The 22,931-nt window shown below is 41.5% G+C and overlaps 1 protein-coding gene across 1 annotated transcript in view; it reads left to right on the forward strand.

The window, feature by feature from the left end:
- The window catches only part of LOC149222962 (vesicle-associated protein 1-2-like), a 302,296-nt gene that overhangs the window by 53,225 nt on the left and 226,140 nt on the right, over positions 1–22,931 (forward strand). Inside the window, exon 2 of the mRNA XM_089385681.1 lies at positions 8,802–8,872. Within this exon, the coding sequence (XP_089241807.1) occupies positions 8,802–8,872 (71 nt within the window). The remainder of the gene's footprint in view (positions 1–8,801; positions 8,873–22,931) is intronic.

A 22,931-nucleotide genomic window follows, 5' to 3' on the forward strand; every position in this document is an offset into this window, starting at 1 on the left:
CACCATATGACACCATTATTTTTGGACTAATGGCCATGGAAAAACCCAATCTGGGAAAACCGGTGCAGCTATTGGAGGGTTTTCTTATTAAGGAATATCAGAGCACAATCTCGGTGCTGGAACTGGCCTACCCAACAGAGAATTTCCTTAGCAGTAATACCTCTCTCTTTCTGACAAATCTACTACCTGAAACCCCGGATAATCCTTCTGGCAACTACTCAACACTAATCTGCCCCAGAAACCTCAGCGTCTGCCTAATCTGGACTGCGTTAGCCTCTCCTAGCCCAGCGCTGGCCTTGCGTTAGCCTCTCCTAGCCCAGCGCTGGCCTTGCGTTAGCCTATATTGGCCTACGTCAGGCCCAGGAGGCCTTGCGTCAACTCTCTAAGCCTCTGCGTCAGCTATGCTGGCCTCTCTGGTGCTCTGCGTAGCACTTAGCTGCCTCTGCGTGGCCCTGCGCGAGCACTCGCTGCTCCTGCGTCACTCTCTTTGGCTGACCTGTTGCTTTCCCGACACTATCCCTGCTTCTCTGTCTCTCTGTACTCCATGCCCCTCAGCTGCTTTCTGATCACTATTTCTATCTCTCTTAGCAAACCCCGCTCTAGAGAATAGAATGACTGATCATTCTGGTGTATTCTCCAAGTGACCCTCAAGCCTCGTCTTATACTTTTCCTGTTGACATCTCAACGGCCGAGATTAAGTCCCTAATCAATGGCTAAGATTAAGTCTGGCTTGATCCATGTCTTTTGGACCATTCTAACACAGATTCATATTAATACACATTAATATTTTATTTTCCCTAAGTTTAGACTTAGGGACTCCATTAAAAATATTAATTATTTTAATATCTCTTGATCTGTTTAAAATTTGCCCAAACCCTTTCTGGGTATTGGAGATCTCATGTGCCCCAATCTCTCCACCAAATTTCGTGGCTAGAGCACATCCGATGCTATCCCAAATCAAGACTCCCTCTTAGCGAGGACTGTGCTCTAGCAATATTCCTCAGTGAGTATTACTCTGATCATCCGGCATCGGTACCTGTGCTGATGCTAGGCCTTCCTGCCCGGCATCCTCTGCACTGCTGCATCCTGTGCTGCTGCCCATGGTTCTGCCACTGCCACTGTTGCATTTGTACGACAGCTCCCGCTGCATCCGTGCTGCTGTTGGTCCTTTCTTCTAGCACTGCATCTGCACTGCACCTCCTCTCATCATGTTGCATCGTGCTGCTCACTGCTACACTGCAACTCAGTTACTGAGAAGTAAGTAACTGATCTCCCAATCTGACCTTCCTGTTGGGCTAGAGACACCCATTGATGTTGAAGTTCCCTCTGCTGCTGACAAGTGCTCCCTCTCTGACCTCTGCGCTACTGCAACAACTCCCTGCATCTCACACCGTTGCACACCTCTCTGTGCCATCCTGCACTGGTTCAACACTCCTGTGCCTCTCGCACTACTGCAACCTGCTAGCCTTGCGCTGTTTCGGGACACTTGCACTGTAGCTCTCTCTGCCGCTCCATTTGCATCCGTCTCTACCCACTCAGTCAGTCCTGCTACTCCTCGACAGGGCTCCCGTAGCAAGGTCTAATCCAAGAGGCTGGGTACCTCGAGGATCTTGCCTCTCATCGCTTGTAGTCCTCTTGACTACAACTCGATGTCTCCCCACTTCCGCTCAAGTGGTGCGTGTGCACTCATGGCACACAGAACAGAAAGGATCTTGGCCTTCCAGATGACAAAGTTGGATGCCTCGTCCAACCTATCCTGATCCCTCAGCCCATTCATGGCCATATCTCTGGTCTTCTTGTCGACTCTTCCGAGTCTCTCTATTTCCTGCTTGGAAGTTCTCTGTTCGACTCCTGCTGAGTCTACTTCCCGTCTGAAAGTTCTTTGTTCGACTCCTTGAGTCTCTACTTCCCGTCTGGAAGTTCTCTTCTGGACTCCCTCTGAGTCCTAATTCTCCTCTTGGAAATCCTTCTGTTGCTGTCGAGATGCCCCCTACTCTGATTGTCTTGTGCAACCGCACCACTGATCCGGGTTCCTCGGCTAGAAACCATTTGTAGCAACTCCTTTGGCCCTGCTCTGTCAAGCACTGTTCTGACTACAGTGCCTCACTAGCTCCACTCTGCAATATTCCCTCAGCCTTCTAAACCCCAACAACTTGAAGGTGAGAGCTCCTAGGCTCTGCGCATTCCCGGCACTGCAACACGACCTCCTCAGCTAACTGCGTCAGCCCTCCCAACTACCGCGTGGCTTTGCGTGAGGCTTCTCTTGCCTTCCTTCGCCTCTGCGCTGCCTCTTCCTGGCTCACCCTTGATGACGTAGGGATTGCGTCACCCTTCCTTGTTGCTGCTATGCTAGAAACAACTTCTGTCACCTGGGGACAATTGTTTTCTGTTGCTATTGCTCCGCTTGGCTGATGTCCTTTATTCCTTCTGTGATCTGCAATATCGCTTTGATGCCATGTTGAAGTTTCTAAGTTTACTTAGTTAGAAACCCTCCATGCACTTTATCTGATTTATTTCTACCTACTTGTTATTTTCCTTAACAAGTTATTTACAATGTAAATACTGAAAATAAACACTAGTGCATGCTCAACATATTACAGATCAACAACTAAAAAGAAATAGAAACAAACACACCATATGACACCATTATTTTTGGACTAATGTCCTCGGAAAAACCCAATGTGAGAAAACCGGTGCAACTATCTGACGATTTTCTTATTAAGCAATATCAGAGTAAAATTTGGGTGCCGAAACTGGCCTACCCAATAGAGAATTTCCTTAGCAGTAATACCTCTCCGTTTCTGACAAATGGCTGAAACCTTGGATAATCCTTCCGGCAGTTACTCAACACCAATCTACCCCAGAAACCCCAGCGTTTGCCCAATCTGGACTGCGTCAGCCTCTCCTAGCCCAGTCCTGGCCCTGCGTTAGCCCCAGGAGGCCTTGTGTCATCTCTCTAAGCCTCTGCGTCAGCTACGCTGGCCTCTTTGGTACTCTGTGCAACGCTTAGCTGCCTCTGCGTGGCCCTGCGTGAGCACTGGTTGCTCTTGCGTCACTCTCTCTAGCTGCTCTGTTGCTTTCTCGACACTATCTCTGCCTCTCTGTCTCTCTGTACTCAATGCCCCTCAGCTGTTTTCTGATCACTAATTCTATCTCTCTTAGCAAACCCTGCACTAGAGAATAGAATGACTGATTACTCTGGTGTATTCTCCAAGTGACCCTCAAGCCTCCTCTTATACTTTTCTTGTTGACATCTCAACGGCTGAGATTAAGTCCCTAATCAATGGCTAAGATTAGATCTGGCTTGATCCATGTCTTTTGGACCATTCTAACACAGATTCATATTAATACACATTAATATTTTATTTTCCCAAACTTTAGACTTAGGGACTCCATTAAAAATATTAATTATTTTAATATCTCCTGATCTGTTTAGAATCTGCCCAAACCCTTTCTGGGTATTGGAGATCTCATGTGCCCCAACCTCTCCACCAAATTTCGTGGCTAAAGCACATCCGATGCTACCCCAAATCAATAGTTTGAATTCATTTGGAGCACTCACTCTCACTCACTCAAGTTCAATATCCGAGAAGAAAGAGCTGGAAAAGTGCGAAGTTGAAAAGGAGGCTAAAAGAAGTGTGAAGTTGGAGAAGAGGGAAGAAAATGTCAAGATTGAAATTTTGGGCTATCTATTTCTCTCTCGTAGGGATTCCTCTAGAAGATCAAAGTCTCTCTTGTCAAGTCGAAGTTGCTGCTGCTGCTGCCAGTTGCTGGGTCAAAATTGTCGCTGCAAGTTGTTGCTGCTAGGTTGAAGTTGTTACTGAAGGGTTATCATCTACAAGAAGGAAGAAAGGGCTGAGTTGGTGTGGAGGAAGTCCGTGTCTAGGTCAAGAGTCTTGGATTATCTCAAGGAAGTTATTAAGGAAGAGTTGTTGACTAGGTTTTCCCCTAGATAGGGGTTTTTCCCTGGCTGTCCACCTATATCTGGTGTTTATGATCTTTGTGCTATTGTTTTGATAGTTGCTTGATGAACTAAAGATAAAAGAGGAACATAAGAAAAACATAAAGTCACAAGTAATTATCTATATAAAAGAAAATATTTCTGCCTTTCTGATTTTCTAACACCCTCTTGGGTGGCAGTTCATGAGATAGATTTGGGAAGATATGAATATTCATGAATCAATTTCTGCACTCCCTTTATTGCTAGTTTCTGTGCCTTTACCATGTTATGCAAGCCCATCATGGATTTACACCTGTGAGCAAATATGGTTTACAACTTAACTCTTAGCAAGTTGTTTTGTCATTTCTGCTTGCCGAAACCAGCTTGTTTGCATGAGGATGCAGCTCTCTAACTGTGATCTGCTGCTGCCCTTCATTTAAGCTCATTTGGAATTAGAGTTCATAGGAATTCATGTAAAAGTGGCCCAAAGTCTTCAACCACTGTGCTCCCATGGCTATATCAGCCCCCCTTGCTAAAGCTACAACATAAAAATCAGAATTAGCTCATAGCGGTCTAGCTGTAATTTCAGTGTTCTAACTGCTCATATGCACTGCATTTTAGGTGTCACTAGCCATTGCTACATGAAAGTTTGGCAATGGGTTGCCTTTCAGCCCGATTGATGATACTAGCTAGCAAACTATGTAGTTATGGGTGCTTTACAATCAATAAGTTCAGTCATAATCCTGCCCTTCTTGCTACTTACCCTCGAGATCTGATATTGGGTTATTTCCAACATGGAAAGAAAACTATCAAAATCTCTTGTTGGTCTCTGCCACATGTATTAGTAATTTCTTTGTCAAGCAATCTGTAAGCCTTATATTGATGGCAGATGCTATAACCAACAAATATTAAGTTCTTACATTCAACATTGCACACTTGCATCTCCCAAGCTTTACTTGTCACCTATATCACAGAAGCCATGGAACGCTAGCGCGAGCCTCTCACAACCACTGTTCTTGTTACAAGAGAAAATAATTGTTCTTCCAAGATCCTCCAATAAATACCACCACACCAGCTATCACATCTCTAAGAGTCGGACATAATACAAGTTGTTTATAACAAAGTCACTCCTGCCTTTATAGTCTGTAAGGTGAGGGAGGCCAACAATAAAATGTGGACTAAGTCCAGAAGCAAACACTAGGCTATGTCAACAACAAAGCCCCAAGTATAGCTTTACATTAAGCATGGATGCCACATAGAAAAATAGTATTTGTAACTTTGTACAACCCCCTAGGTGGTGTCCCTCCAAGTTTAGTTCTCCCCTCTTTCAAGAAAAATGGTGTGTCCAACAATGGCTCCTTGACATATGTGCAAGGTGGCACCAATGCATAATACCCTTCTCTAAGATGGTTACTTTACAAGTCCTAAGTGCCCACCCTCCTCAACAAGAGTGAGGTTGTAGAAGATGTCAAACCACCATATGTGTGCCAGCTACCACATCAAGAAGTGCACTTCCCTAGCACTGATCCCAAGGTAAGCATGCACCAACTAACCTCTCCAATTGTAAGTCAACCAAAACACAACAAAGGGGCTAGGGTATCACAAGCCCTCCACATCACTTGAAGCACTCCCTTGGCAATGTGAAAACACTTTAGAGCAACCAAAAGCTAACAAAAAAGGGATATATTTGAAGGTCAACACCGGAGTTTTTATTAGCAGTAAATATAGAAGTAAGACCAGACAGAGAGTTTACCACCCAAAAGTTAGGAAAATGTTTTTCCAGTGAAACATAGACAAAAAGGGTGTATTGTCGATTGATTGCCTACTAGGCAAGTGTCCAAGTGGGGGAATGCTCAATATGGGCAGTTTTGTTCGTGAAATTTGATAGAGTACCACTGATGGATTTTAGGAAGGAGCAGTTGCTGTTGCATTGGAGGCATGAATGTACCAAGGCCACCTATTTTTTCGTAAGCTCATGTTTGGTTCATTAAGTGCCTAGGTTAATGGTGGTTGGGATTTGGGAACCACCAGTTTTTTCGTCAGTTGAGACTCGAGAGTTATTATTTACTCAGATTAAGAATACATCACTGAGTTAATTGCGATGAGACTTAGTCTAGTGAAAATGTATTATATTTCTACCTTTCTATTTTTAACCTAGTACGCTTTGCACTTTATCCTCACCTCATTTGGGTTTCTTTATCTAAACTGATCACTCACCAATTTTGTTGTATTCCATTGGAGATTTGGGGACTTTTCTCACTACCCCAACAGTTTTGCACTCTACATAATAATAAAAATGAGTGTACAAGTTACAACATGTACAATTCCAAAAATATTTCTCTTATACTTGCTTGCTTGTCCTGTAACCTTTTACTTGTGTGTAGGTATCTTTCCATTGCTAGAATTGTGGTGGAATTAAATTGAGAATTGTTAGTGACTCTCATGAGTCATTAATGATTCATTACTAATTTAGTTCAAACTCAAGAGTTGTATTAAAAGGGGTTCCCTCTCTCTTTTGTACTATGACTCTATTATCAACCATTGGATATTATTACTTATTTCAACACCATTTTTCAAGATGTCTTTCCTGCATCTTTTGGGAATTGCAGGAGCATTCTAACTTGGTAGTGTAGGTGCCCCTAATCTTTGTTTTATATCTCTTTGTTGTTTATTTCGCTTTGTATTAGCTATTATCAATATTTGGTGTAGTGGTAATGTCTGTTTTGGATACAGGGACATTGTAACTTGCATGTGTCTTTTGGGCCCTACTGAGCTAGCTCTGGTCTGAGAAGTAGCCCATTACCCTAAGACATATGAAGACTTCCTTGACTATTATTGGTTTTCTTAATTTTTAACTCTTTCTGTGATAAAATTGAAAGTCTGCAAAGAAGCCACGAGAAGGTTGTGATCTTCAGTGAACAAAAAGGCATCCGGTGTCTCTCCCATAACCCATCTAACCAGTGCCAGTTGATAGGGCATTTTATTGAATAGATTCAACTACTGGCTAGAACCGAAGAGTGGGACTAACTATACATTGGAAGATTTTTCCTTTTATGCTAGAGACCTTCCCAAAGTACTTGCCTGCTGGTTGAAAGACAACATTGTCAGCTTGCATCCATGACTAATCGAGCCACTTTAGTTCGTACCTCTTATTACAAATTACTTACTACATTGAGTGGTCCAAAGATAGAGGTGGGAAGCTGTTCTATGGTACATGCCATACACTAGCTTCTAGTTCTAATATTTTTTTATCTGTTCGAATATTTGTTCAAAATTTGGATCCTCCCTTCACTAGAGGTGATCCTTTATGACTTTTTAATTTATTTTGTCTGGGCCCATATTTGGAGAGTAGGATAGAACTCCAGAAAAAGTTTTGTTCAGTCCATAAACTGTAAAACATCTTGTGGGTCAAACTTGGGACTTGTTGAGTACTCACAGGCCATTGATGGTTCAACGAGTTTGAATAATCGATCCATCAGAAAAATGTCATATGTATGTAAAATCCTGAAAACGAGTCATTTGTGCTCTTTTTCCCCACCATTATTTCCAGATTTGTTTTTCATCTGGCTGTCTAATCCTGTAACAAGACAAATTTCTATGCATGAAGGTTTACACCCAAACATCTATCTATTTATATTTTTTTTCAGAAAAAAGTAATTAATAAATAATGAAATTCACTTTAAAAGATTAAAACTTGTGTATGTTGGATATGTTTGTATTAGCTTACTTTTTAGCAATCAGAATCAAACTCAACTCTTTTGCCTTGCTGAGATTTTGACCACACTGAGTCTGGTAACAATGTTTTGGTCTGCATACTCACTTCCCACATAGGAGAGTCTCTTTGGTCGTGCCCTTAGATCCCTCCAAAGGAATTATTTTATTAGTTTCTCCATTTCTTTTAACACTGTTACAGGGGCAGAAATGGTCAACTCTTCTAATTCAGGATGGTTTGGTAATCTGGATTCTTTCACAGAGGCTGAGCTATTTTAAAAGCGTTGATTGTTTTGCTTTCTTTTGAACTTTTACAACTGAATCTTTTGGTCGAGAGGGAAACACTATGAAACAACTAATTGATTATTATTATTATTATTATGTCTAATTTCTCATTTCGGTAGACTAACATTGCAACTCTAGGTCATCTAATTTTACCGATGCAGATTGATTATATTATCTATAGCTAGCATTCTTCTTAAATAGTCAATTGACTTTCCTAATCTTGAGGCTCCCTATTTACGGGAGCACAGAAACAAAAGGTTAAGTATACAATTAATTCGTTATTCAACTTATACATGGGTAGAAATTCACTTTCTGCATTTAGTGAATGAAGTTCAATTATTTAATTTTGTTGAATGTACCATATTTGGTTGTGTTATTTCTATTTTAGTTTCGCCTTTCCTCAATTTGTTACATTTATCAAGCTATGCCTGTTTTTATTTCCCCTGCAAAAATCATAATTCTATTCATAGCCACAAATGTATTACTTTCTTCACATGCTTTGAGCACTGTTCAAGCATATGCTTTATACATATCTTAAACATGTCATCTTCGACATACAATATAGCGCAGGCAAAAACTTCTAAAATACTGTCCCCGAGAGGATTCTATGAGCTGGATCATACCTATTATGGAGGAAGGTCCTTTCTACTTACTGTTCAAAAAAATAGCATCCTTATGCAGAAGGAAAATTATAATAAGATCATGAAGTAAGTCCTTGAATATTGTTAGTTCATCCTCCAAAATCAACAAAAATACAAGAAGAAAGTGAGAAAATAAAGGTCAAAGTGGCTTCAAAAATAAACTGCAAAAAGCTATGTCTACTTTAATTGTTGTTAACATGGAATTTTTTGATTTGTGTTGGCAGTTGAACTGAAGAAGCTGGTCTCGTGCTCTTTGAGGCTTGTTAATCTCACTGAGGATCATGTGGCATTTAAGGTGTTCTTCTTATTCTTCTTTGGACTACATGCTAGTGAACTTTTTGAACTTTAGTATGTTGTTGGATCTTTGTTTTATTCTTTTAATATTTTCCCCATCTTTGGCTTTCTGTTTGTTCAATTTTGCACTAATCCAGAAATTGCTGCTGATACAAGGAGCTAAAGTTTTGAGCTGTGAGCATTTGCTACTTTTAGAGTGCTTTTTTTGGAGGCTGCAATTGACAATGTTAATGCCATTTTTGTCATTATTTCATTTTTTTGTTTTTTGTTTTGTTTTAAATGTAACTTGGAAAAAATATAAATTAAGAAAGTTAAAAAATTATAGAGACAAACAGATAGTGCTGACCCAGACAAGTCTTCCATTGTGGTTTACTGCTTCTATAGTTTCTACATTTTAATTAGATAAACCATTTTTTTTAATTACATCTTATATTTCATTCATGCACATAAAATAACACATCATATCAACATATATCAAATGGCCAAGGCATGAATGTGTGGATCACTGACTCATAGATAGGTAAGGAGAAACAACGTATCTCCTTTGTCACTGATCTGAAGAAGGTTATCATTCTTTTCTGGAATAAACCTGATTAAAATTCTTATGCTGCAATTGTTAAGCAAGTTCTCCTAAAATCCAAGTTCTTCTTTCTTGCTTTTTGGTTGTACTTGTTCTCCATGTAATAAATTTTCTGGTGAAACCCACTGAGCATCTCCCCTCATTCTGAGGACGGTACCCGTAGTTAACCATATTTTCTAGAAGCTTAAAACTTTGTCATGAATAAAACTTGGGTGGGGAAGATAACACTTCATGACACAACCACTTGGGCTAGACCCAATTGGACATTGAGAAAATAATGGGGAAAAATTAACGAGGGTTTGCGATGTTTCCATTTGATTCCATCATGCATGAGAGTATGAGATTGGGATTTGATCAAGAGCGTGAAGCCCTTTAAGAACCTTGATGTTGGTGGCATTGATTTTTGAACTTTGTTGATGTTGGTGGTTTTGATTGTTAAACTCTCTATCATGTTCTTAACAAGAATGTACCCTTCACTCAAATGAAAATAATTGATTAGGCATGCTAAGCTTTTTCTACCACATTATATGGTTGAAGAGATGAGCCCTTCACTCAAACCAAAATCACTGGTTAGGCATGTTAAATTTTTTCAGTTGCTATCATATTATAAGGTTGAACAATCCAAGTTTGAAGACTTTGAGCGAGATGATGTTTATGTATCTCTTGTTGATGATCCCATTTTTAGTAGCTCTGAATCAATGATGAGTTTCATGAGTGATCATGTTGATCGGTGATTTGTAGTTTTGATGTCTATTTCTGGTGCTACTACTATCACTACTGCTAAGGTTGTAGAGGTGTTTTAGGAATGCTCAAATACTCAGCGAAATTATTTATGTAGCTTATGTTGATGATCCCTTGTCTAGTAGTGGTGATGAGTTTGGTCATGATGAGGAGTGATCATGCTGATCACTGATATGTAGACTTGTAGTAGGCCAGTTACCCCATAGCTTATAACATTGTTTTTGGATTCTAGAGGCCATTTAGAGCCTCATTGATATGTATTTTGTTGCTGATATGTATTGCATTCAGTGCCAATTTGATATATTCACCTTTACTTGGTATATATATGAACAAACTTTGCATATTTTATCTCTATTGGTTTCAAATCACGATTTTAAATTTTAAAAATAGTTTTTTTCCAATGTGCCACCAAGACTCTGGTGCAGGGAGACGCGGGTGCGGGGAGACACACAGGGGGGATGTGTGGGAGTACCCTCAAATTTTAGGAAAATTTTGGGGGTGCGGGGGGATGTTAGGGTATATATATATATATATATATATATATATATATATATATAATATTCAAGTTCATATTCAATAATGAAAGCATAAATAGACTAATAGTAATAGTAAATACATTGATCCACACATAAAATTTATATTCATAATTGAATTAAATAATGACATACATTGATCCCTCCTCATCATTCATTTTGATACATACATCATTCATATGACATACTCATCATTCATCCATACCATGAGATTCAATAGTAAAATTCAATAATGAAATATTCAAATACATTGATCAATGTTATTCATCATTCTATAATCTACATTGATCTAAAAATAAATTCATCATTCTAGAATCTAAATTAAAATTTAAAAGAAAAACCGACTAGTATATTACTAATACACTGTATACTATATACTGAAGTTTGAACACTAAAATAGTAAATTACTGAATTCAAAATTGATATAACCCCAAGTCTCAAACTCAAAAATAGTGAAGAGTGAGGAGTTAATAATTGGTATGAGGTCATCAATATCTAGTGTCACACATAGTTAAAACTGAAAAGTAAAAAAGGACAATGAGGACTGGAAATAAAATCAACATCAAGGTGTCAATCTCAATGATTGGTCCTCTACATTAACTGTTATTAGACAAATTCAAGGGAGGACGCATCCCCCCTCAAAAGGGGATGCCCAGAAGCACCCCTTTTGCGGGGTGCAGGGATGCCCAGAAGCACCCGTTTTGGGGAGTTGCGTCCCCCACATTGGGGAAACACACCCCCCTGCGTCTCCCCAAGACTCCCCAAAAGGGGTGCGTGGGGAAACGCACCTCAGACGTCCCGCCGTCCTAGGTGCATGGGGTGCGTGCACCCGACCCTAGGGAATGCGTCCACATGGAACAATGTGTTTTTCATTAAAAATTAACTATTTCATGTATTTTTTTAAAGACCAGTTCATTGAGATCTGACTAGTCCCAGTTTGAAACCCGGTTTGATAGATATTAAAATAAATGGTTTGGATAGATTGTACCCGGTTTGGGAGATATTAAAATAATTAATATTTTTAGTGGAGTTCCTTAGTCTAAACTTAGGAAAAATAAAATATTAATGGGAATTAATATAAAACTGGGTTCGAAGGTTCCAAAAGTCATGGATCAAGCCAAATCTAATCTTAGCCATTGATTAGAGATTTAATCTCGGTCATTGAAGGACCAACGAGTAAAATATAAGAGGAGGCTTGAGGGTCAGTTGGAAGGCACACCAGAGTGATCAGTCATTCATTTTGCTAGAGTGGGGTTGCTTAGAAAAAGTGAATCAGTGATCAGCAGCGAGGGGCAGTGAGTACTGGACAGAGAGACAGAGACAGTACTGAGAGACCAATGTAGAAGTAGGGAGAGCGAGAGCAGTAGCCAGTTCAGGCCACGTAGAGCCCAACAAAGACAACGCAGAGGCCAGAAGGACTGCGTCATCCACGCAGAGGCTGTTGGAGTGATGCAGAGGGTCCCAGAGGCTGCGCAGTGCCTTAGAGGGCTGACGTAGAGGGTCCTAGGGCTAACACAGAGGCTAGAAGGGCCAACGCTGAGCTTCAGAGCCGCCGAAGAGGGTTTCGTGGGACAGGTTTTCTGAATACTTGTTTCCGAATATAGAGGTATTGTTGCCGTGTATTATTCTCTGTCGGGTGAGCCAGTTAGGCACCCAGTTGTACTCAAGGAAATACTGCACAATAATAAACTCTCAGAATAACTACACTGGTTTTCCCGCATTGGGTTTTCCTGGGGACATTTGTCCAAATATAACGGTGTCACTTGTGTGCTTGTTTTCTTTTAGTTGATGATCTGTAGATGTTGTGACTGTATTGTGTTTATTTCAATATTTAAATGTTTTAAATAACTTGTTCAAAATTTACAAGTATAAGAAATAAACCAACAAAATACAGATTAATTTTCTAATGGATAGAATTAGAAAATTCAACATGGTATCAGAGCGTGGTTACAAATCACAGGGGAGCTGAAGATATGAGCTAAGCAAAGCATTTGTTGCAGAATCAGCTGTCCTGAGTGACAGTACCTGATCCTTACAGAAGCAACAAAGGAAGGGTTGATGCAGAGGGACTATGTCATCAGTCCGGACCAAAGAGAGGCCAGCGCAGAGGCCAAGGAGGGCAAAAATAGGCTCACGCAGAGCCACACAGAGACCAAGAGGGTTGACACAGTGGCTGAGGGAGCTATTTTCGCTGTAGCCAGGATTGCGCAGAGCCTAGAGGCTCAGTCCTTCAATTGCTGGGGCGAAGGAAGTTGTGGGCAGTTTGCGAGAGCGAAGCTAGTGGGGTACTGTGGTCAGAACAATACCTAACAGGGCAAGACCAAGGTAGAGGAAGTTGCTGCTGAGGCGGATTTCTAGCCAAGGAATCTAGATCAGTGTTGTAGTTGCACAGACGATTGGAGAGGGGCAACTTGACGGTTGGTAGAAGGATTTCCAGGAGGGAAATCGGGACTCAGAGGGAGTCCAGAAGAGAACTTCCAGACGGGAAGTAGAGAGACTCAGAGGAGTCGAATCGAGAACTTCCAGACGGGAAGTAGAGAGACTCAGCAGGAGTCGAACCGAGAACTTCTAGGCGGGAAGTAGAGAGACTCGGAGGAGTCGACAGAGAAGAGCAGAGAGATGGCCGTAAATGGACTGGGAGATTAGGACTGGCTGGATGAAGCGTCCAACTTTGTGGTCTGGAAGGCTAGGATCCTGTCCATTCTAGATAGACATCGTATCAAGGGCTTTGCCTTGAGAGTAATGGCTATCCCAATTGACTCGGTAGCTAATGAAAGGTATGAGGAGGCAATGGCTAAGGCAAAGTGCATCATCCTTGATGGGGTCAAGGATCATGTGGTCCAACATATTGTCGAGAAGGAAATGGCAAAGGAGATGTGGGACACTTTGAAGACATTGTACCAACATACTTCCGTGCAGAGGAAGATGCTCTTGGAGAATCAGTTAAGGTCATACCAGATATAGAAGGGAGATCTGATAGATCTCTTTCTTCGTCGGTTGAAGGAGATCCGTGACCAACTGATTTCCATTGGGGCCATGCTGGATCAGAAGTTGATGGTGAGGACCGCACTTAACGCAGTCTCCGAGGAGTGGGAAACATTTGTCCAGTTCATATTGGGCAGGGCGAGTCTTCCATATTGGGAAGAACTGTTGGTGGCTCTTCGTTAAGAAGAGATCAGACGACTAACCTAGACAGGAAGCAATGTTTTAAAACTCCGACTCCGACACCGACTCGGCTGAGGGTCGACTCCAACTCCGATTCCGACTTTGACTCCGACTCGACTCGGCTCGGCCGGCTCGATTTCAATGACTCAGTCGTAAAAAATACATTAAATATTTTTTTTTTAATAAGAAAATACAATTTTAAAGATTTGCATTTATGTTTCCAAACACACAGCATTAGAAATTTAGAACATAGATGGAAGACAACATATGATCAAAGTAGGCTCATGAATATATCCATTATATCAAAATGGCACCCAGTGCATTGTCCAATACATACATGATCAAAACAAAAACACATAACCAAGGAGGCTAGAAATGGCCTCTACAACAAAAGTAAATCGTGACCAATACTGCTGGCTAGTAGGTACTGCCAGAGGAGCCAAGATCATGTGGATCAATCTCAGGATCATCATTAGAGTCAGATAGGGGGCCCCATGGCTTTTTCACATCATCATCTCCAACTGCCACTGTAGAAATGGTAGCATTAGCAGGCTGTGCAGCAGATGCGAGCTGAGAGAGACGAGATATGCGACTACGCTTCTGTGATCGCTGAGCAGAGGAAGTGCCTGCAACTGGAGGACTTGCTGGCTGTGAGGCTGAGGCTGGTACAAGTGGATCAGGATCTGCATTCAACTGAACATCATGTTCGAATGATGCCTCCCCAGGTAAATCCAAATCAAGTTCCTCATCAGAATCAAATTCTGCTGGATGACTCTCCACTACCCAATCTGATGTTGGATCAATGTCTTCCAACACAATGGGATCTGAATCAGGGCTTTTGTTCAACAATTGGTTGCGTCCGAGTCGGAGGTTGTATTGGACATAGACTAGATCATTTAACCGTTTTTTGATCCAAACGGTTTCTCTTCTTTGTGTGAATCCTCTCAAAGACGGACCAATTGCGCTCACACCCAGTAGCACTGCAAGTTTGACTCAAAATACGAATTGCAAACTTTTGCAATTCAGGACAATGGCTACCAAAAGCCTCCCACCATTGTGCTGCAAAAAACATAGGAGTGTAATGAGTTAGCTCAACAAAATTACAAATTATATCCAACTTTCAAATTATAAACGATTTAACAAAATTTAAAAAAACTATTAAGAATTTGAAAATTGAAATTTTTGTTTACCTGGCTCATCTGCTTCTCTTGCAATCTTTGCTAGGTTCTTCCCAAAGGTACCCGAGGCATTGGTGAAGGTCGTGACCTGTCGGTGTATCTCCAGCTGATCAGACTCCAATGGGATCATGCGATCAATGCAGTCAATCAGTCCATCTCTAACCTCCCCCCTAAAAGCTCTTGTCTCCTTAGCGTTATAATGATACCGTGGGTTCAAAAAATACCCAGTTGTATGTATAGGGCGATGGAGTTGATTGTTCCATCTTTCATCAATGATTGCCCAAATGGGTCCATACTTAGCCACTTTATCCTTGTATGCCCTCTTTATTTGCTCCTTTGGTTGATCCATAGCCTCATAAATGAAGCCCAAAGCCAATCTTTCCCCATCCACCAACCGCAACACCTTAACTAGTGGCTCAATAAGCTTCACAATCTCTGCTGCCTTTCTCCAAAATATTTCTTCATTAACCTTCTTTTTCAATTCTTTGCCTTCTAGTTTGTGAGACCACTGGCTTTGATTCCATTCATCACTGGAAAACAACTTTTGCAAGTTTTTATGTTGGGAAAGCATAGATTGCAATGTCAAAAAGTGAGTAGCAAATCTAGTGATGGCAAGCCTAATAATATCCCTGCCCGCAGTGTGTTTCCTCATGAGGCTCAAAATCCATGAATGATTGTAGATAAATTTTGTTATGCTTTTGGCATGATCTACAGTGTTTTTGACCCAATCTAATTTTCCAATATCCTCAAGCATGAGGTCTATGCAATGTGCAGCACATGGGGTCCAAAAGATGGTCTTCTGTTTTTGCTCTAACAGTTTACCAGCAAGAACATAGTTAGAGGCATTATCTGTGATGACTTGAACAACATTAGCCACCCCCACCTCCTCAATAACCTCATCCAATAGCTAGAACAACAATTGCCCATCTTTTACCTTATTAGATGCATCAACTGATTTTAAAAACACGGTTCCTCGTGGGCAGAAGATAAGAAAGGTTATGATGGTACAGTTTCTTTGATTAGTTCATCCATCTGAAATGATGGTACATCCTGTTCTTGCCCATGAGTCCTTGAAATCTTTCAAATACTCATTAATGGATGAAATTTCTTTTTGCAAACGATAACCCCCTTAGCTCATGCATAGTAGGGCCTTTGAAGCCTTTTCCAGCAGCATGTATGGCATCAAACATAGGCTCATAATATGGTGAACGGGAAGCATTGAACGGGATATCAACATCATACCACCATCTAGCTATGTAATCACAAGCAGTCTCCCCCAATTCTTTTTTCCAATGGTCATCTAAAGTGGGCTACATTTGACTTCTACTAGCTTGAGGACCAGGTGCATCTAATGGAGAGGAGGGAGTGAAATAACTTTTGATATTCATATCACCCTTTTTCATTCTACCCTTTCCCTTTTCTTGAATAGACTCAAAAGAGGGAGGAACATATCGGAAGGGGTTGGATGCATCAATACAAGGGATAGAGGAAGAATCCTCACAATCAAAATGGGGGTTGGTAGCCATCATTTTTTGTATATTCCTCTTCCTCCCAATTTCAGCGTCTAACTCTTTTTGCCTAGCCTTATCTTCTTTAAACTTTTCAAAGCTGGCTAACAATTCCTTCCTAATCTCCCCAATTTCTGGTGAGGTACATGGAGTAATTTGGCCTCTAATCCCTGCCAAGTGTTGTTTCAGCCTATTAATGCCCCAGGACCTTCCTTAATTTTCCTATGGCAAAATTTGCAATGCATTTGACTTTCAACCATTTCAACATATGCCCAAGCAACATCTTTCACTCTAGGTGCCATTTTTTGACTTGGAAATGAAAGCAAACAATCTAAAAATTAATAAGTAAAAACAGATTTGTACAAGTGAAAAAAATACCTTTAGGCACAAACTGCCTTCTCAAGCTTGCTCCAAGAAACCAGCTCCTCAATGCTGCTCCAGATGGCTGCCCAAGAAGCTCCTCACTCCAGCTACAATGCTTGCCCAAGACTCCTCATTGCTACTCCAAAAACAAACTCAACAACTCTTCACAAACTCTCACTCAAATGCATGAGATGGCTGTGAGAGAATGAGAGGGGTTGAGTGGGTTAAATAGGGTTTGGGAGAGGGGAATGGACCCCAAAGACCAACAAAACAAAATTTAAATTCATTTGGAGCCCCCCACACTCGGCTAATATTAAAAAAAATAAAAAAATTGTGTTTTTTCAAGGTACCGGGCCGCTGTATGTAACCCAACCTGGTTGATACGGACTCGGCCGAGCCGGCCGGGTTAATACAACTCAGCCGGCCAAACTGGTTACTTGGCGGGGTCATAATTTTCAGGCCTGGCTCAGACCAACTCGGCCGAGCCGGCCGGGTTAATACAACTCAGCCGGCCAAACTGGTTACTTGGCGGGGTCACAATTTTCAGGCCTGGCTCAGACCAACTCGGCCGAGTCAGTTCCGAGCCGATCGTTTTTTAAAACATTGACGGGAAGTAGCAGCAAAGGGGTCTGGATCAAGAAGGAAGAGGAAGAAGATGAGGCTCTGGCATCTGCGGGAAAGTAGGAGAAGAGGAAGAAGAAGGACCTCTCCAAGGTCAAGTACTTCCATTGTAGGGAACTGGGTCACTATGCGAACTAGTGTCCGAGGAAGAAGAGTAAGGGAGAGGCTTCTGACTCTAAGGCAGTGCCAACGAAGGCGGAGAAAGAAGTCGAGGAGGATGACGATTGTGCCATGAGTGCTCATGTACTTTTAGAGAAGAGGTGGGGAGACATCGAGCTGTAATCAGGAAGTCTACAGCTGATGAGGGGCAGGATCCTTGAGGTACCCAAACCCTTGGATTATACCTTGCTATAGGAGCCCCGAAGAGGAGTAGCAACACTGGTGGATGTAAGTAGAGACAGATGTGGATGAAGCGACAGAGAGTGTTACAGTGCAGGAGTCCCAGGGCAGGCGAGGCTAGTAGGCTGCAACAGTGTGAGAGGCACGAGAGTGTTGCAACGGTGCAGGATGGCACAAAGAGGTTTGCAACGGTGCGAGATGCAGGGAGTTGTTGCAACAACGCAAAGGCCAGTAGAGTGAGCACTTGTTAGCGACAGAGGGAGATTCAACATCGGGAGTGTTTCTAGCCTGACAGGGATGTCAGAAGTTGGGTGGATCAATTACTTACTTCTCAGTAACTGAGTTGCAATGTAGTAGCAGTATGCAGCATGATGAGAGGGGGTTGCAGTGTTGGGAGAACGGACCAGCAGCAGCACGGATGCAGAAGGAGCTGCCGTATGGATGCAACAGTGGCAGTGGCAGGGCCATGGGCAGCAGTACAGGATGCAACAGTGCAGAGGATGTTGGGCGGGGAGGCCTAGCATCAGCACAGGTATCGGTGTCGTATAATGATAGTGATGCTCAGTGTGGAGTATTACTAGAGCACAGTCCTCGCTAAGAGGGAGTGTTGATTTGGGATAGCATTAGATGTGCTCTAGCTATGAAAATTGGTGGAGGGGCTAAAGCACATGAGTTCTCCAAGACCTAGAAATGGTTTGGATAGATTGTACCCGGTTTGGAAGATATTAAAATAATTAATATTTTTAATGGAGTTCTTAAGTCTAAACCTAGGAAAAATAAAATACTAATGGGTATTAATATAAAACAGGGTTAGAAGGTTCCAAAAGTCATGAATCAAGCCAAATCTAATTTTAGCCATTGATTAGAGATTTAATCTCGGCCATTGAAGGACCAACGAGAAAAGTATAAGAGGAGGCTTGAGGGTCAGTTGGAAGACACACCAGAGTGATCAGTCATTCATTTTTCTAGAGCGGGGTTGCTAAGAAAAAGTGAATCAGTGATCAACAGCGAGGGGCAGTGAGTATTGGACAAAGAGGCAGAGACAGTATTGAGAGACCAGCGCAAAAGCAGGAGAGCGAGAGCAGCAACTAGTTCAAGCCACACAGAGCGTAGTAGAGACAGCGCAGAGGCTAGAGGGACTGCGTCATCCACGCAGAGGTTGCTGGAGTGACGCATAGGGTCCCAAAGGCTGCGCAGTGCCTCAGAGGGTTGATGTAGAGGGTCCTGGGGTTGACGCAGAGGCCAGAAGGGCCAACGCTGAGCTTCAGAGTTGGCAGAGAGGGTTTCATGGAACAGGTTTTCAGAATACCTATTTCCGAATAAAGAGGTATTGCTGTCGTGTATTATTCTCTGTCGGGTGAGTCGGTTAGGCACCCAATTGTACTCAAGGAAACATTGTACAATAATAAACCCTTCGAATAGCTGTGCTAGTTTTTCTTCATTGGGTTTTTCTGGGAACATTTGTCCAAAAATAACGGTGTCACTTGTTTGCTTTTCTTCCAGTTGATGATCTGTAGATGTTGTGACTGTATTGTGTTTATTTCAGCATTTAAATGTTTTAAATATCTTGTTCAGAATTTACAAGTAGAAGAAATAAACCAACATAATACAGATTAATTTTCTAATGGATAGACTTAGAAAATTCAACAATCTGGGCTTTTGCTTGCTCAACGAGAGGATTATAAGAAGAGTCTTGATGGGCATTTGGAAGACACATTGCGTGAGAGATCAAAGATTGATTTTCTCAAGAGAACAACGCAGTAGTTGCCGGAGAGGTCATCGAGGAGATTTCCTTCAGTGAGGGGCAGAGATAGTTTTCTGATTGGAGAGTTTCCTGATCTGGGGATACATTGCAGAGGAGGCAGAGAGAGATCCAAAAGAGACAGTGCAGAGCTATGCTAAGGCAGCACAAAGCCTGAGAGGAGATTCGAAATTTGCTATAGAGTCGAGTTCTAGAGCCAAAAGCTGGGGTGTGAGACTGGAAGTGCAGAGAGTCGAAGTTCCAGAGGCAAATTGACCAATAAGAAGGGTGACACAGAGCCTAGTAGCTGTGATGCTGGATTGCATAGGCTGACACAAAGGTAGTGTGGTGCTTGTCATTCAGTGGCTGGATTAGTGTCGGATCTCCAGTGATAGTGTGAGGTACTTCTCACTAATTTCTCTGCCGGTCAGATTCTCTGTATCGGATAGCCAGTAAGGCATCCAAAGATTGTATTAAAAAACTACTGCATAATAATACAAACCCTCAACTGCTGCACCGATTTTCCCGCATTGGGTTTTTCCGGGGACATTTGTCCAAAAACAATGGTGTCACTTGTGTGTGTGTTATTTCTTCTTGCTCAGTTCTTTTTTCTACATATTATTTATGTTGTGAAGGATACAATTGTATTTATTTCGATGTTTACTGTGTAATACTGTAAATAACTTGTAAGAGAATTAGCAAGTAGGAGAAATAACATCAGGTTGTAGTAGGGATTTGGGTCACCAGATTTTCACATGGTATCAGAGCGCAGGTGAAGCAAGAGAGCAGACCGGAAGAGCCCAACGTTGAAGAGAAAGAGGGAGATCAAAGTGTTGCGTAGGCAACAGATCGAATCCCCAGAGGGATTGTGCAGTCCAAGCCGGGAGGGCAAGATTCTCGAGGAAAATGTCTCTCTGAGTGAGTTGACAGAGATGTAAGGTTTCTAATTAGTGATTTGTCAGTGGCAGAGCAAGCAACACAACAATAGATCTAGCGTTGAGCAGTCTTCAGGTGAGACAGTTTTCTGCAGTAGTTGTTGGGGTAGAAAAACGTCAAAAGAAAGAAGAAGCTACCTTTTGAGGGAATGTCTTCCTCATTGAATTCCGAGCCAAGGAATTCTATTTCTCAATCGCTGAGCAGCGGTAGCGAGGAGCAGATCTACTAATTCTAACAGGGAGTGCGTAGGCCAGCCTAGCAGCTACGCAGAGGAGAGAGGGAGTAGTTCGACTTTTTGTTGGCAGAAATGGCAGCCAATGGGCTGAGAGATCAAGGTCGGTTGGATGGAGCAAGGTTACTTGGGAGCGGGAACGAGAGAGACATTTTCAGAAGCTCCTGTTTTGGGAGCGAATCTCTGAGCGTTTTTTATATAGTATATATATTTTCATATTTTTTATATTTTGATGCATATATGTCAACAAAAACATGTAGAATGATAAATTAGATATAAGAAACATAAAAAACATAGATTGAACCATATAACAACAATCATCTAGAAGTTATAATCTTCATCAACCACGTCCACAAGTAAGTAACATACAACATATTGAGTCTTATGAATCATGATTCATGAATCTGAAAGTTTCAAGCTTTCAAAATTCAATATATAACATTTATCATCATTGATCACCAAAGTTGTACTTGTAAGCTAAGTGTAACCATTACAACAAATAATATCTAACATGAAATGAAATTTTATAAAATGAAATGAAATGAAACAACTTTCAACTTTCATGACGCATCATATTCATAATTCATTACCAGTGAGTTATAATTGCCAACTTCAAACTTAAATTGTCATATTTTGTTTACAAAAAATATCATAATAAATTTGAAAGAGTCAACAATTATAAAAACTACTAGAAACTAGAAAAGACAAGTAAATCTATCATCTACATCTTCCTCTTGCCGCCACGAATAATGTCTAATTTCTGAGTAGGTCATGGTGGTCTTTTAGGAGTCTCCTCCCACACAGTCCCACGACTAGAACCAAAAGGCAAATGCCATCCACGTGTGGGATGTACATGGAGGCAACAACAACAAAGGAACAAGACTTGGAACTCGAGCACTGCTACTGGATGGTGGGGGTGGCATGGTTGTTGCTTCATCTTCCTCTCTCATAAGTTTTGCTTCTAGTTCTTCAAGATGTATAGTGCCATCCTCCAAATTATCGTCCTCTGGGTGGTTGTCCCAAATTTTATATGTTGGATCCTCATAAGCCCAATCACAATAATGGCTCAACAACCTCAAGTTGTTGTGCACATACACCAAGCTTTCTGCCTAGCTTTCATTGAGTCTGTTTCTTCTCACATTATGTATGAAGCTATAGGTGCTCCAACACTTCTCAGAAGAAGTATTTACAACCTATGAGAGAACTTTTTTTGCCAATTTTGGCAAAAGTCCCTGGCATCCATATCCTTCCCACCATGTGAGAGCATCACATCTGTCTCTATCTTCCATTGCATGGAAAGATCCAAACAAACCAGTGCAACTGAAGTATCTGCCTAATTCAAGACGCATATTAGCACATTCCTCCCTGTCAGGTATCAACTTGTCTAATGCTTGCAAATATCCTGTAGATACATATTGATCTATATGGGGTTTGACCCTAACCACACCCCTAGGTGCTGGTTGACCCAACCAAGATGGAGACTAGTATTTTGGTCTAAGCATATACACCAAGGCATGTAGTGGAACATTAAGCTTAGTCCGCCGTGTACACACACAATTGTGAATCTGTGTATACAAGTTGGGATCATCTTTCTGAACAATATCTTTTATTTGCCCCAACATGGTATCCATTTGCTCATACACCTCCCCAATCACTAGTTTATCTGTATCTGCAAAACAAATCATGTGATAAATGGGCTAGGTGAATTCCAATACTTGCCTCACACGTGCCCAAAACTGACCATCAAGAGCGGTCTCCTCCACCTGTTCAAAGCCTTGCTTGTTAGCTGCATTTGTAGCCCTTTCCTTTAATACCTGCCAGTGTGGACTTGATACCATGCTAGCCAATGACTCTCTTACCTTCAAAAGGCTCCTGAATGTGAGGTAATAGCTAGCAAATCTAGTCTTCGCAATCTTCAACAACTCCAATCTTGAGTGACTATGGAAAAGCCCATGGGTATTGCTATGATTTGTAATAAATTTTATCATTTGTTTGCCTCTCTTGTACAAATCACCAATCCATTTGTATTGTTGGTTTTTGTTCTTAATAATATCAGGGGTCAAAAGGTTCACTGTGTGAACCAAACACCTAGACCAAAATATGTTGGGGTATTTATCCTCAGT

The sequence above is a fragment of the Pinus tabuliformis genome, chromosome Q (genome assembly GCF_031772625.1).
Source record: "Pinus tabuliformis cultivar Carrire ecotype Pingquan chromosome Q, CPIR1, whole genome shotgun sequence".
Taxonomy (NCBI): Eukaryota; Viridiplantae; Streptophyta; class Pinopsida; order Pinales; family Pinaceae; genus Pinus; species Pinus tabuliformis.